We start from the raw sequence: 16,375 nt of genomic DNA on the forward strand, positions 1-16,375 counted from the left end.
CAGAGGATAAATCTCAGTAATAGCGTATGGATCTACAGGCTGACGGGCTGAGCATATAAACCTCCAGTGTAAAGACTCACTTAAGAGCTTTCTGCCACAAATGGAGCTCGGAGAGAGAGAAGAGAAGGAGAAGAGAGGGGAGGGGAGCGGAGGGGAGGAGAGGAGAGGATGGGAAGGGAGGGGAGAAGAGAGGAGAAAGAAAAAAGCAGTTATATTAAGCACATTTTGCTGATCACATTCTTCATTTGGATCAGGGTTCTTAGAAACTTGGATTTTTGCCAGCTCAGACTTCCCTGCATGGTGGAGGCCAGGCCCATCTAGATTCGTCCTGCTCCTTTAGGCCTTCGGTTTCTAGGCAGGAGTGATTTTGGTTGGGGCATATCCATGCACCAGTGGCCTGGCCTCAAAGCCCTCCCTGCCCATTGTTGTCAAAGGTCCATCTGGTGATGCCAGCCCCTTTCCAGCCCCGAGGAGACCAGCACGGGGCTGGTCAACCAAGCAGCCAGTATGTACAGGGCCTGCCTTCCCGCACAGGGCATCCTTCCTGAATGCTCTGACACCCCAGTGTTCAAACTGACTCTCACTCAGGGCCTGACCAGGACCTTGCTCTGGTCCCCATCTGGTCTGGCCCTAGCCACAGGCATCTCCCATTCTCAGGCCTTGGGCATAAGGTGTTTAGTCATGAGAGGGAACAAGATATAGCACAAGCACGTCAGAGTCCCAGAGCTGGGCCCTGCTCTGTCAGCTGTCCACTTGCCTTCCAAGGTAAAGCACCAGGCACTCCAGGACTGTCTGATCAAGCACTCCATCATCATCCGTGGGGAGTTTGTCAGCAGGCCTCTGAACATCGCCCAGGCTACAGACCGGAGGGATGCCTTCGTCAAGGTGCAGTACTGGAGAAGGGGCCCAAGCATCTACTCACTGAACATGGCTCCTTGCCTGTTGGTGGAGAGCGGGAAAAAGCAGAGACAGCCGGGCAAGGCCGGACTCTGCCAGTCACCTGCCTAGTGATTGTGGGCTTTCTAGCCACTCTGGGTTTGGCTTCTTGCCTTTCAAGTAGGAATGATACGCTACAGTGGGTTTGTGAGATCCAGTGTGAGTCTGGCATTTCTGGGTGAACCTGGAGAAAGGGGAAGCCTTCCTCTTGTGCTTCAAACCCGAGGCTTTACCTCATGTCTCCTCAGGGCATCTATGGGCACCTCTTCCTATGGATTGTCAAGAAGATCAATGCTGCGATTTTCACTCCACCTGCCCAGGACCCTAAAAATGTGCGAAGGGCCATTGGCCTCCTTGACATATTTGGCTTTGAAAATTTCCAGAACAATAGGTATGAAGATATCAGTTCACCTGCTTTCAGAAAATGGAAGATAAGCTTAAATCCTCTCTAACTGAGCAAGCTAAAAAGTAGCCATTCTTCCCCCACGGGACAGGGAGCAGGGGCCTCTCGCTTCTTCTCACAGATGCCAGGGCAAGTCCACTCGGCAGGCCTGAGTCTTTCTGCAGGAGGATGATCTGTGCGTGTCTCTCGGCACCTACAATATGCCTGGAGAAGGTCACATAGCTAAAAGCATCTGAAGAGCCAGGCTGTAGCCCAGCATTTGTCACCCTTCTTGAGCCATCTGCTCTCCTCATGAATCTGAGTAAATTATTATGTGAGGTTAGAGTGAAAATGGAAATCAGTAACATCGATCCAGCTGCATCTTTAGGTGGTATATCATACTGGGTATTAGAGGGAAGGTGGCGGGTTTGTGGATTATCCCAGACTTTTGAGTTTGGTGGGAGTAAGGCATAGCAGGACACCTCTGACCCGGTGTCCCAGCACCCTTGACTATAGGCTGAAGAGCTGAAGTGACACCCGGCCATAACTGTAATGGGGTGAGAGGAGACAAGGATGGTGAAGGGAGCCAGGCAGTGGAGCCAGATAAGGACAATTGATGCTCTGGTGCATTATCCAATGGCAGAAGGAGGACATATGAGGAAAATGAGGACTGGGATGAGTAAGCAGAAAGCATCTTAGGTGCAATCTGGTTTACCCAGGTGAGCCTGGCTCATTAAAGGGCTTGACAGGACCAAACCTAACTCTGGTTCCAAGAAGTAGAGCCCTCTGGGCACTGTTGTGGAGCCAAGACCTATACATGCCCCTGCCCAAGACCTTATCTCCACATGAAGTTTGAGAGTGACCCTTGGAGAGCCAGGATTGTCAAGATACAAGCCATCCCCAATGCAAGCACACTGGGATCGTGGGCTCCCAGGACCAGCTGGGTAAGCAGGGCAGATAGCATGGGGCAGGCTGGCAGAACTAGGGTCAGTACGATGGGAACTCTAAGGCACAGTAAACTCAAATGTGATCCAGACCATTGGTTTCTGTCCCCGAGAAGGACAGTTGAGCAGACCAAGCACACTTTGGAAAGCTTGGAAGAGCACAAATAGTTGTTTGTGGGGAATCTAGACATTTATGCGAGGACCCCTCCCTGAAAGAGGCACGAGCTGGGTTTGTGACGGGGCTGAACTCTGGGGACCTGGTGAAAGACAAGTGCTGCATCACCTAGCACCCAGTCACCCACTCAGTCATGCCTTCTGCAAGGGCCCGCTGAGCTCTCTCCAGGCAGTGCGTTGGGAGGTGAGAACATAGTTGACCTGTGCCCTCTCCTCTTGTGTTAACAGACATTGAACAACCGGTCTCAGGTATGATGAGGTTCTGCATAAATGGGCAGCCCACTCTGAGGCAGAAATGTGTAATTGAGATCCAGGGCATAGCAGAGCAAGCCAGGTCATGAGGAAAGAGAGGAGCAGCAGCAAATGTGTGAAGACTCAGAGACTGGAAAGAACTGGGCGCTTTCATAGCATGTTGTGGGAAGTCCAGAGTGGCCTGGAGTCACTTCCTGGGATAGAGGCAGACTTTCTACTGTGTCACTGTCTGTCTGGATCCTGAAAATAGTGGGAATCCCAGAAGGATTGAAGCAGCCAGGAGAACGTGCTGGGATCTGCATGTCAGAAAGCTCCCTCTAGTGGTGGGTGGAAAAGGACTGAGGGACGAGAGAGAGGCTTTTGGAGGCCAGCACCATGCTCCAGGTGAGCAATGGAGGTGACCTATACAAGGGTTGTAGCAATGGGAGTGAAAAGAAGAGGTCAAGGTGCTGTGTTGGAGAGAGCATGGACCGGACATTGGCAACTGATTGAAAGTGGGGAGGAGGGAGAGAGGTTAAGCATGACTCTTTGGTTTCTGACTTGAGCCAGGGGTAACTTGTGGTGGGATCATCTCCCAAGATGGGGAACTCAGGAGGAAGAGCAGGTTGGAGGATTAGGGCGGGGTTAAGGAGTGTATCTGTTTGATGTAGAGGAGCCCGGCAGCCAATACTGGATCTCCAGAAGCTCCTTCCAATGCCAAGGCCACTTGCCTGTGGGGCTGGGCTGCTGAAGGACACCTGATCCACTAAGGATTATCTTTGTGTTGTGATAGGCAGGCCCAGCAGAGGACCCTGTAGGAGACTGGTAAGGAGCCAAAGGCAGATTTTGATGGTATGATGAGCTTTTTCCTTTCTCTTAGTCTGTTTGCCGTGGGGCAGAGGAGGTGAGGTAATGGTGGTAGAGGCAGAGAGAAGAGGGAGGGTTTACATCAGCATGCACACAGGGGTTCCATGTGAATGAGGATGTGCATCCATGGGCATATATGTGTGTGGCTGTCTGCAAATGGCTGGGGACCTCGTGGTTCCTGCCAGCTGCAGAAGGGACTGAGCTGACCCTGTTCCACCCCTGGTGGCGGTGTTGCCCCCACAGCTTTGAGCAGCTCTGCATCAACTTCGCCAATGAGCACTTGCAGCAGTTCTTTGTGCAGCATGTGTTCACAATGGAGCAAGAGGAGTACCACTCTGAGAGCATCGCCTGGGATTTCATTCACTACACAGACAATCGGCCTATACTGGATCTGCTAGCCCTCAAGCCCATGAGCATCATCTCCCTCCTGGATGAAGAGAGCCGCTTCCCACAGGTGCATCCCTGGGCCCAGTGACCTTCAGGTGGAGACCCCACACATAGGTGTCTTCCTCAAGGTTGAAAAACTCCCCGGGGGTGGCCTACTTATTCTGGGGTTGCTGAAACCTCTGCTAGAAATAAACAGACCAGCCTCAGCTCATCTCCCACCAGAGCTCCTCTCCCTCAAGGCCTTCCTCAGGCCCACTACCTGCAGGAAGTCTTCCTGAGTCTACCCTCACTCCTGCTCTCCAGCAGAATGATATCTGTCTTTAATTACTTAGATTCAAGAACACAACCCAAGAGGGGACTTACTAATCACCCATGGGCTAAAGGCTGCAGAGGGTGCAAGAGTAGGAAATGCTTTTATTCTCATCCACAGGGGATTCTGCCTGTCCTTGGGGAGATAGACTCTCAAATGCAGTCAGTAGGAGCTCTGAATCCAGACAAGGGGGAAGCCAAGGCTGGATGAAGTACCTGGACAATCGTAGAGCGGGGTGGAGACACAGAACTGGTGGTGAAGGTCTGCTCCAACCTGGCCTTCATTTACTGTGACAAGTTACCAACACTTGAATGTCAGTTTCCTGTCTGTAGAAAGGCTCTCGGTCATTCTGAGCCCAGTTGCTTTAGGTCCATGAGGGAGTCCCTAAGCCCTGTGAGTGTGCCAGCTGACCTCACTGTGGCTGGGCTCTGGAACCTCAATCTATAGGGTGTCTTTGTTCTTCCAGGGGACAGATATCACGATGGTGCAAAAACTGAACAGTGTCCATGCCAACAACAAGGCCTTCCTGCAGCCCAAAAACATCCACGATGCCAGATTTGGCATTGCCCACTTTGCTGGTGAGGTGTACTACCAGGCAGAAGGTAGGTGTAGCTCCTCCCACACCCTCTTCCTACAAATCTGGATCAGGTTCCAGGGAGGCCACAGAAAGGAGGCTGAGAAGGTTAGGTCATTTTGCAGGGCTAGCAATGGGACAGAGGGAATGGAATGAACCAGGCATGTTTTGTTTTGTTTTGTTTTGCTTTTTGGTAACAGCTCTTTTGAGATATAATTTACATATCATTTACATATCATGTAATTTACCCATTTAAAGTATAAAACTCAATGATTTTTAGTATATTCACAGAGCTGTGTAACTGTTGCCACAATTTAGAACATTTTCACTCAGAAAAGGGTGACTCCCATTAGCAGTCATTCCTCATTTCCCCACAACCCTCCCCAGCACCTGGCAACCACTCACTTCTGTTTGTATGGATTTGCCTGTTCTGGACATTTCATCTGAATATGTGGTATATGTGACAAACTTCTTTCACTTAGCATCAGGTTTTCAAGGTTCGTTCATGTTGTAGCATGTGTCAGGACTTCATTTCTTTATACTGCAGCATAATATTGCACTATGTGAATATACTACGTTTTGTTTATCCCTTCATCAGTTGATAGACATTTGGGTTGTTTCCACTTTTAAGGTATTATGAATAATGCTGCTATATGAATAATGCTGAATAAAACTTATACACTCATGTACAAGTTTTTATGTGGATGTATGTTTTCGCTTCTTTAGAGTATACCCCTAGGAGAAGAATTTCTGGTTCATATGGTAATTCTATGTTTAACTTTTTTAATAACCACCAAACTGTTTCCCTAAGTGGCTGCACCATTTTACATTCCCACTACCAATGTATAAAGGTTCCAATTTCTCTACATCCACACTAATGCATGTTATTGTCTGTCTTTTTGATTATAGCCATCCTAGTAGGTTTAAAGTGGTATCTCAATGTGATTTGTGTTTCCCTGATGCCTAAAGATGGTGAACAACTTTTTGTGTGTTTATTGGCCATTGTATATCCTCTTTGGAGAAATTTCCTTTCAGATCCTCTGCCCATGTTATAATTGGGTTGTCTTTTTATTGTTGAGTTGTAAGAGGGCTTTACGCATTTTAAATATAAGTACCTTGTCAGATATATAATTTGTAAGTATGTTTTTCTGTGGGTTATCTTTTCACTTTCTTGAGTGTCCCTTGAAACACAAAAGTTTTAATTTTGATGAAGTCCAACTTACCTATTTTTCTTTTGTTGCTCATGCTTTTGGTGTCATAACAAAAAACATTATCCAACTCAAGATTTACCCCTAAGTTTTCTTCTAAGAGTTTTATAGTTTTAACTTTTACATTTATGTCTTTGGTCCATTTTGAATTAATTTTTATACAAGTTGAAGTAGAGTCAGGCATGATTTTGATTGGAGAAACAAGGGCATGAGGTGATCAACCTATTGGTGTACTTAAAAAAGTGAGAAAGGTGGCCATTGTTAGGCTGTGGTCAGGAAAATGGGCAGGCAGCTATAGTGTCACTTTTCGTGGCTCGTATGGAAAAATGAGAATGTGCTCTAGTCTGTTTAACTAAAACTTTAAAGTCGCACTGTTCAACTGGAGAGACAAAGCAGCACGTACTGGCTCTCATTATTCCCAGCTCTGTGAGGGTTGTGTGGCACCCCTAGAGCTCCTGGTGCAACCTTCTTACTCTCACAGGCATCTGAGGCAGAGGTAGGGGAAACAGGCTCCCTGCTCTTCTCCCACCCTTGACTCAGTCTCCCCAGGCCTCTCACCAGGCTGGGCAGGTATTCACAGAGCATTGCACTAAAAGTGGGGTGATTAAAGGGAAGCAGAGTGGCAGAGGAAAGTTAGGGCTGTGCTTGTGTAAGGTCAATCCTAGGAGTCCCAGGAGTGTAGCCCTTCAGCTGGTGCCTGACCCTCATCTAGCCCAGCTTCAGTGCCTTCATAGTGTGATTCTGTGCCTAACTTTAGGGCGAGTCCATTCTTGCCCATGATGAGAGTGGAGGAGTGATGTCTTGCACTCCCTAGATCCATGCCTGTGTTAATTGCCCAGGGCTGCCATGGCAAAGTTCCACGACAGGTACAGAAATTTACTACTCATAGTCTGAAGGCTGGAAGTATAAGGCCAAGATGTCAGCAGGTCTAGTTCCTTTGAGTCCTCTCTCCTTGTAGATGGCATCTCCTGGCATCTTTACCGCCTCTGTGCGTGTTTGTGTCCTAATCTCTTCCTGTAGGACACCAGTCACTTGGATTGGGACCCATCCTACTAACCTCATTTTAACTCAATCACCTCTTTAAAGGTTATATCTCCACATATAGTCACATTCTGAGGTACTTGGGGTTAGGACTTCAACATATGGATTTTGAGGGGGGACACAACTCAGCCCATAATATTGTTTTCCCCAATTTTTAGAGGCTCAGTCTTCAGGCTGGAGGCGCCCCTGGTCCTAGCAAAACCTTCTAAGACCCCAGAGCAGGGCTAATAGAGGGGCCTCGGGGTTCCCAGGCTCTTGGGGTCTCCTTAGTGAGTTACACACACATTTTTGCTTGTGCGCTCTCTCTCTCTCTCTCTCTCACACACACACACACGCACACATGCGCGCGCACACGCTTGATGAGACACCACCAGGAGCCCTTCTTCAGATTTTTTACACACGTTCATTTCCCAGACCTGTGCAGTTTAAACTTACTACGAAATTCGTCCTAAGGACCTTATAATCCACAAGTCACCTTCCCATCCTTGGAGTCAATACTGCAAGCAGTGTTTAATTTCTTTCTTTCCTTCATATTGCGCTTCAAGGAAGAACAATGTAGCTACCACCCCCTTGCTGGTTTCATAGGGGGTTTTAAAGTGGCCATTCCTGCACAGACTGGCCAACTGAGGGAGGCTGGTTACACAGACTCTCCCAGAACTGCCTCGGGGCTCAGGGGGACGGCAGGAGTGACATGCATTCCTCTCCAGACTGCAAGCTCCCTGGACACTACCAGACTGCCAGATTTTCAAGAATTGGGGGTGAGAGGGGCTTCTTCACTTCCTCCTTTTCCTTCTTTTCTTTTTTTTAAAGCTCCTTCATATAAGTAAGCAGTTGCCTAAATCGGACTTGCCCAAAGTCACCCAGAAATTTTGTGGGCCAGAACCCTAATGCAACCCCTCAGACCTATCACCATGGACATGTCATCTGCTGTGGCAGTTCGCAGTACATTGGCAGTTGTGGTGATAGCTATGACTAGGGAGAGGTTGAGGGGAATGGACTCACTCCTGTCTGCGGTGCCCCTGGACCTGCATCCAGGGAATGTTGTGGCTGGTGGAGGAGATGGCAAGTCCTCTGAACTGAGCAAAGGGCACAGGAATAAGACTTCACAGGAAGAAGCAAGAGCCCCGAGGAGGGTCCCTCACCTCACCTGCAGGCCAAGAGAGCCTCCTGGAGTGGATAATGCTTGAGCTGGTCTTGAAAACTGAGCAGGAGTTGGCCTGAGTGGGTTGAAAGGAAAGAGGGTGCCAGAACAGCTGTGGAGGCTTGAGGTGCGGAAGAATGGAGACCTCCTCAGGGCAATCGGGTGCTAGGGGAGTGCAGGGCTGTGGGGCCTGCAGGAGATGAGAAAGAAGATGAGGAAGAAGACATTCACTGGCAACAGAGGATCAGAGAAAGGGATCAATTAGGAATGACACAGCAGTGTGTGCTTTTAGGAAGGGCACTCGGGTGCCCGGGGATTGTGTGGGACAGAGAGAGGCTGAGTAGGCAGACGAGGGGTAGGAAGCCATCAGAGACATTCAGGCAGAAGGAATAGCGGCAGCTTAGCCAAAGGAATGGCGAGTTGCAAGGTTAAGGAGTTTAGCTGTCAATGTGACCTGACTTGAAGACAGTGAGTGCCGTGCCTGGGTACAGGCATCTCTGTTGGCTGGATTGGGAGACTGAAGGAGGAGTGAATAGAATGGCTTCAGTGGGGGCTCCTGGAGCCTCCTGGTATGTCCAGGGTACCCTCCCCCTGTGGGTCACGGTCAAGGATGAGTTGGGCTAGTAGGCGGGCTCTGCTTTCCCCACAGGCTTCTTGGAGAAGAATCGAGATGTGCTGAGCACAGATATCCTCACTCTGGTCCACTCCTCTCAAAACAAGTTCTTGAAGGAGATCTTTAAGTTGGAGTCAGCAGACACTAAGCTGGGCCATGGAACCATCCTCCGGGGGAAGGCGGGAAGCCAGTTCTTCAAGGTAGGCCCCCATGGTGTTCCTTTCCAGTGTCTCGCAGCCCCTAGGGCCTCTGGGGCCAGACATGCCTGTGCAGGGAAAATTTGTCACCTGGGGTCTGGGTTTCTCATTCTAGGCACAGAGAGAATGAAAATAAGAGTGACACGTTGTTATTGCCACATGGGCAGGGGTGAGGGGACAGGTGCACATGAATGTGCCTGCTTCTGTGTGTGTGGTAATCTTGCCAGGGCACATCTGCTTTTGTTACTATTATGTTTTCATATTGGTCTGTGTGTATGTGTTCTGTGTACTCTCTGTGTGGATGGTATCTATGGTTATGTGTGGGTGTTTTGTTGTGGTATGTGTGGGTCTGTGGTGTGTGTGGATGTGGAGATGGGTATGTGGTATGTGTGGTATGTGTGATAGTGATATACATGTATTATATATGTGTATTTGTAGGGTGTGGGGTGAATGTGTGGTATGTGTGTGGTGTGAGTACGGTACCCATGGAGTGTGTGTGAATGATATGTGAGTGTGGGTGTGTTTTGTGCAGTGTGTGTGTGTGGTATGTCTGGTGTGTGCGTGATGTGGGTGTTATTATATGTGTGTGTTTTGTAGTATGTGGTGTGTGTGTACAAGGTGTGTGTATGTTTGTGTGGTGTGACTGTGGTAGCACTAAATGTTGCTGGCCAGGGGGATGGGCAGCAGAGAGCCCGTGGTGCTCCTTAGGGCAGCCTAGGATTTCCTGGCAGCGTGAGTGTCTGCCCACCCCTTGCCCCCCATCACTCCCTCTCCCATGCCTGCACTCATTAACAGTGATTGTTCTAGAAAAGCCCTGTAAATCCTCTGATGAGGAGCTTCCCTACCTCTACTTCAGGATATGGAGGTAGATGAATGCTAAAGAACTGAGAGACCAGGTAGAAGGCCTTCTCTCTCCCCTTGGGCCACGAATTCAGCACTGGCCACACTGAAGTGCCCTTGACCTTTTATCACTCACTCTCCACTTCTGCAGGAGCTCCTAGGGCCTCCATGCCCAAGACCATGTGCAGCGGGGGCCCTGGGAGGCACCGAGGAGCCCTGAGGATTTTGCGGTGTGTGTGTATATGTGTGTGGTATATGTGCAGGAATTGCCCAGGTCTGGGATCAGGTAGAGCAAGGTTACACCCTCCACTTTCAAGCAGCCAGGCTAGACTCTGGCAGCTAAGGCCAGAGAACAGCCTCCTCCTGGCCCTGCAGGTCTCCAGAACATGTCCTGAATGTCTCAGGAAACAGGATGTGAGTGGAAGGAAATGCACATGATTTTACAAACCAGTGATTGCATTTTTTTGTGTCTCCAGACTGATGCAATCTGGCAGCACATACCTTTGCTCGGGGCATTTGACCTTGGGAAGGTTTGAACATGAAGCATAGCCCAAGATCGGTATTGCACAAAACACATACTGCTCAAGGTCTTGGACTTCTCACCCCCTTGCATCCATAAGTTGATACATTTATTTGAGAATGATATACATTTACTATAATGCAAACAATACAGGGTGAAACATTCATAAAAGCATATAAAACCTATACAAAAACTGAAAATATAGAAAGGAGAGGTAAAAGTGAATCTCGACAGTGCTAACATACTCTTCTCACCCTGGTGCATCGTCTTGTGCATCCCACTTGGGAGATCTCACCTCTAGACAGGAAGCAGTTGCCCCATCTTACTCTCCTCTGAGCCCTCCAGTATCCAGCTGAGGATCTGCAAATGGTTGGAACTTGGGAAATCTGTGTTGGATGAATGTATGAAGCTTGCCCACCTGTGGGACTTTGGCAAAAACTTTCATTGTACTGTGGGTCAGCCATGCCCCGGGCCGTACTCCCCAACCCCTCCACTTGTGCCTTGTGTTTCTGCCTACAGTCTGCAGACTCCGGCAGGCAACCTGCCACCTTAGCAGGCCAGTTCAAGCAGTCCTTGGACCAGCTGATGAAAATCCTGACCAACTGCCAGCCCTACTTTATCCGCTGCTTCAAACCCAATGAGTACAAGAAGCCGCTGGTAATGAGGGGAGGCTGGGGGCTCACATGGACGGGGGGGGGAGGGGAGGCTGTTAGTTGATGAGTCTGATGGCATCTAGGGTCCTGTCACTCCCTTCACCAGGGCCTGGCCAGCATTAGAGCTGTTATCTGCCCCCATTTATAGATGGGACACTGAGGTAAGGTGACCAGTTCAGGTCATTCGCAGGTCAATGACCTGCAGGGCTTGGATCACCCAGACGAAACTTACAGGGAGGTGATATCTCCAGGCGCCAGCCCCAGGAGAAACAAAAGACTCAGTTGTCTCAGTCCTGCCATTTGCCCAGGTGCTCCTCTCTTCCGTAAAGTTAGAATAGCATCTGCCTGTAGTGGGCAGCAAGGATTGTACTTGATACTTCTGGCATATCTGCATATGTAAATGACACTCACCAAGGGGCAACAACCTGTATTATGATTTTAGATGCTGATGTCAATTCCTGGTCGCCCTTGTTAGCGGCTTTATCTGCACTGTGTGGGGTCGGGTGGAAGCCTGCTACCTGCCCACGACCTGCCGAATGTGGGCTTGATAATCTCACCCAACCGCTGCAAGTATAGGACTCCCAAAACTGGGAGAGGCCATCCGAAAGGAGATTGAATGATTCAAAAAATCTTATAAGGGAAAAGTATGTTATATAAAATAAAGTGCCTTTTTGAAAAGAAGAAAATGACATGAAATTGAGGTTGTCCTAGGAAATCCGGAATGTATCATCTTGGTAGGCAGAGTACCCGGATGTTAGATAAGCACTATGCTCCCAGAGGCCCTCCTGCCCCGCCCACACTCCAACCCTTTGGAGCTGCAGGGCAGGTGGGTGGGGCCTGAGACTGGTGCTCAGGTCCTCAGTTTGGTAGATGCTGTTTGGATGTTGGTAAAGCCCAGGCTGAGGGACCAAACAGGCTCGGGTTTGAACCCTAGTTCAGCTACTTAGGAGTGTGGCCCTGAGACTCAGGCACCTCATCTTCAAATTGAAGCTAAGTACCCCAGTATGTAGGGCTGCTGTTAACAGTAAAGGAGAAATACTCAGTAAGTGGGAGCTAGCAGGTTGCCTCAGACTAACAGCTGTGTGGCCGTGGACCCCGTGGGCAGTTGCCTCTGGGACCCTTAGCATTTCTGGTAGGTAACTGCCTGCTGGTGGGCTTGCCAGATTGGAGGGTGTGCCCTTATGCCCAGAAACCCCTGATGGTTGGAAAGCTGAGGGGGCTCTCTAGAGGCCATGCCATGCAGTCTTGGGGTCTCAACTGAGACCCAGCACCCCTGTGCAAAGCATCAAGCCCAGATTGCTCTCTGACGCCACAGCCATCTCCCAGGGCAGGGAGAGACTAAGCTGGCTGGAATATTTCCTGGGTCTGAGTAGGAAAAGTATTTCTTCTTTCCACTTGAGTGTGGGAGGCCCAGTGCTGGGAATGCCACAGGGCCAGAAGGAAGCACTGTTCTTTGGGATCACTGTTTTAGGGCACTTAAAAATATTTCAAACAGGGCACATGCAAATAACTTTTTTATTCACAGTACTTTGCACATCTGGTAAAGGACAGAAGTATTTCGTGGCGTTGTAAATGTCACAGTTTCTGCTACCAACTTTTATCTCCTTGGAAACACTTTCAGAACTTTTCGGCGACTTCGACCAAATTTCTTCAGAAAGGAATTTTAATCACACCGAGCACTTGTTCATTCTCCCGTATTTGGGGGTGGTTGCAGGGTCGGGGAGGGGCGGCCTGCGTCAGCCCTGCCTCTGCGCCCGCAGCTCTTCGACCGCGAGCTGTGCCTGCGGCAGCTGCGCTACTCCGGCATGATGGAGACCGTGCATATCCGCAAGGCGGGCTTCCCCCTCCGCTACACCTTCGAGCAGTTCTCGCTGAGGTTCGGCGTTCTGCTACCCAGCGCCATCCGCCTACAGGTGCGCATTCCCGCCGACCCGACTGCGCGGACCCGGGAGGCGGTGCTGTACGTCTTCGGAACTCCGCCGCCTGCGGGCCCCCCGGTCCCCGCTTCCCCTCTGCAGCGCCGAGAGGTCCCTGCTGCTGCCCTCCTGTTGCCCAGGGCCCCTCCTTGATTCCCATCTCATCTCCTCCCTCATCTGTCACCCCGCGGCGCCCTGGAAGTGAGGGAGAGGCTAGCTCACACTGGGGTCTGGAAGGTCCTGGTGGCCGACTATGTTCCTTCTAGGAGTGTCTGTGATTTGAAGCAAACACTCTTTTATATGGCAGAATGTCCAGAATATGATGTGTAACCAGGGAGCAGGAGGTTCTTCCACAAACAGATCTATCCTCAAGTTTGGGCTGCCCAAGTGTTCAGCAGCCACACCAAGGCCCCAGGCCCTGCAAAGCGTGGTGGCCTCATGGTGCCAGGGCCTGGGAGCTTCCCTGGATCCCACCCTTGATCTGAGGTTCCCTGTGCCTGTGCCCTGTTCCCAGCAGCTCCTGACTATGAAGCCTGTAGGAAGAGGAAGGTTCAGATCCCTGTAGGAAGAGGAAAGTTCAGATCCCTTGATGAGGGACCCTCAGCCTCCTACCTAGGGACCACTACTCTAGCTTTACCCAGCCATTCTTGTTTCTCCTTGGCAGCTTCGGGACAAGTTTCAACAGATGACCCTGTGCATTGCAGAAATGTGGCTGGGGACAAACAAAGACTGGAAAGTGGGAAAGACCAAAATTTTCCTGAAGGTGAGACCCTGAGCATGCATATCCCTAGCCTCCTGAAATGTATGAGCTGGTCTAGTGCCCACTGGGAGGCACTGGCTCACGCATCTTGCTGTGCACCCCAGCCCTGAGGCACCCTGTTGTTGTAGGTAGCTGTGCTGGGGGTAAGGAAGGTAGAGGGAGAATGGGGAGGAGGAAGTCCAGGAGGTGTCTCAGAGCATCCATCTAGGGCAGGGCCTGAGGATAAGGAAGGGCTGCCTCCAAGCCACCTGGCAGAGCAAGAAGGTGCTCAGGGAAGGCTCCCACTATCTCTAGAATAGGCCTTCACCATGCAGGAGCCACAGTCCACAGCAGGGAGCTTTGTCTAAGCCTGGGGAAGGTCTGCATCTGCAGAGCCCCAGAGAGCTGGCACTTCAGTGGAAGGAGGCAGTGCGTTGACCCCCTCACCTATGAGAGCTTGTCTTTAAGCAGGTATGTGCAGGCAGCACCATCACCTACTCTCACTTCCTTCTTACCCAACTTACTGGGAGGCCATAGGGCACACAGAGGCAGCCAGCCGAGTGGCTTAACTGGCTTTCAGGCCCTCCGGGATTGCCAGTTGAAGTAAAGAGCCACTGGGGAGAAAACTTTCCTGTCCCCTATCATCATAAGCCTTGGATGGATGGGCAAATCAAGGAGGAGGAGGAGGAGGAAGAGAAGGTCGGGTCAAGAGGACACTCTGCAGCCACCCCAGCACCATACCACATCCCTGCCGCCCCTTCCTGAGTCCTCCACTCCTCCTCTTCCTACAGAGAGCCCTCCCTCATCTGTCCTCAGAGGGACTTCCTGGCTCCACCCTCTAGCCAGTCCATCCATCCATCTGTCTATGCATTAGTTAGGCCTGTGCTGGGGCTTGGGGCTCAGACATGAAGGAAGAAACAGAGAGCCTTTAGATTCTGTTGGGGAGGTGAAGTTGGCAGAGGGCAGGCATCTGCCCAGGAGAGTGACGCAGCCATCAAGGGCCACAGGCATAAAGAGGGGTATATAGTGTGGGTGGGTGGTCGAGGACAGGGGGAGGAAAGTGCCCACCCCTCCGTCTCTCTTCCTCCATGGCTGCTCTTTGAGGTCTAGTCCATGTCTGTGTCCCTAGTGCCCACCTAGGCACACCAAAAGGCTCAATGCTTGCTGGAGGCAGGAAGGGCCTGCAAGCTTCTGACCTCTTCTCACCAGTTGCCAAAGGCTGTGCTGCTCTCTGTTCTACAAAGACAGTCCTTGCCTTCTGGGGGCTAGGATGGCAGGCCTGGGGCATAGGGATCAGGGGAGCACTGCTGTGGGCCAGCAAAAGTCACACTCAGGGATGAATTTAACAATATGAATCCTACTCAAAGGGTTAGGGGAACATTTTTCTATTGAAACAAGCATGAATGCACAGTTCAAATAAATTTGGGGAAATAATACTTCAGGGAAATTTTTTTGCTACTCTCTTGGGTTCTCCAGAGCAGAAATGAAATTTGCCAGATTGAGTTAATAAGAAGAGCTAAAATTGTGAAGTTCCTGGATTGAGGCTGGGAAGTGTAGCTGCAGCTCCCTTTTCTGAGCCACATCAGGGTCAGTTTGAGGGCCCTAGGCCCCACTTGGCCTCCCAGGGGCACATGTGGGAAAAGTCTGAGAAACCCTGACTTCTGGAGACAGAGCCATGGTTGGTGTATAGGGTGTCCAGGTTTGGGTATAGGGTGAGGAGTGGCAGCTACATGATGAGATTTCTCCTGTCCCAGGATAACCATGACACTCTGCTGGAGGTACAGAGGAGCCAGGCCCTGGAAAAAGCAGCAATTAGCATCCAGAGAGTCCTGCGAGGCTACAAATACAGGTACCACCTACACCCCAAGTCCCTTCCCAGCCTGCACACCTGCCCATCGTGTGCCCTAGGAGGGCCTGCAGCCCCCAAACCAGGAACATATGTTCCCTCTGGTTCCTCCCTATGGGTAACTGTGGCACAAGATCTCTCAGGACCTCCTGACCAGGAACACTGCAGCCTGTGCTGGCCAGAGAATTCTAATACATTATTTGAATGGATTTTTTTGGGGGGGTGGGTGCGGGGAGGGCTTGGGGAATCCACTACATAAGCAAGAGTCAAATAAAGTGTCATCTGTGGTTTCTATTATATTTTGATGTTCTCCTTTAATTGTTTTAGAGAGAATATGGGTTTGGCCTCATGAAGTGGTTGGTTTTGGAGGGAAGAAGATAACTCTCTTTGACTTAGTTCCCTGGTCAGTAAGAAGATAACACTTGAATTTCAGTCCAGGTTCAAAAAATTAGAAATATTAACCACCTCTGTCATGCTAACCAAGTCCACAGTGCTCGTCCCTGCACTATCCCATCCGCTTATCACCAACCATAGGAAGGACTAGAAACCCAGACATGAGAAAATGGAAGAGAGCAGCCAACCCAGGAAAACGGAGGCTATGGGCACCTTTGCATAGGGTCATGAGGCAGGCAGATGTGGCTTGGAAGGCCAGACCATGGTAACACTAATCTCATCAGCAGCCAACATCAGGCAAGCAATTGTCAACCAATGGTCATTGATGGCAATTCAGTAACAACAGAAATCCTCAATTTGGGGCGCAGTGAAGAATCCCCAATTTTTATTCAGTGCAAACAGCTCGATTGCCATACAGTTCACATGAATTTTGTAATAGAGCACGGCTACAGAACAAAACAGT

General features: G+C 50.3%; 1 protein-coding gene across 1 annotated transcript in view; it reads left to right on the plus strand.

The window, feature by feature from the left end:
* Positions 1-16,375, plus strand: part of MYO7B (myosin VIIB) — an 82,875-nt gene that overhangs the window by 21,618 nt on the left and 44,882 nt on the right. The window contains exons 10-18 of the mRNA XM_006913450.1: positions 766-885; positions 1,185-1,327; positions 3,778-3,988; positions 4,698-4,833; positions 8,845-9,008; positions 10,885-11,022; positions 12,779-12,931; positions 13,599-13,697; positions 15,428-15,522. Of these exons, the coding sequence (XP_006913512.1) occupies positions 766-885; positions 1,185-1,327; positions 3,778-3,988; positions 4,698-4,833; positions 8,845-9,008; positions 10,885-11,022; positions 12,779-12,931; positions 13,599-13,697; positions 15,428-15,522 (1,259 nt within the window). The remainder of the gene's footprint in view (positions 1-765; positions 886-1,184; positions 1,328-3,777; positions 3,989-4,697; positions 4,834-8,844; positions 9,009-10,884; positions 11,023-12,778; positions 12,932-13,598; positions 13,698-15,427; positions 15,523-16,375) is intronic.

This window comes from Pteropus alecto, unplaced genomic scaffold (genome assembly GCF_000325575.1).
Source record: "Pteropus alecto unplaced genomic scaffold, ASM32557v1 scaffold725, whole genome shotgun sequence".
Lineage (NCBI taxonomy): Eukaryota > Metazoa > Chordata > Mammalia > Chiroptera > Pteropodidae > Pteropus > Pteropus alecto.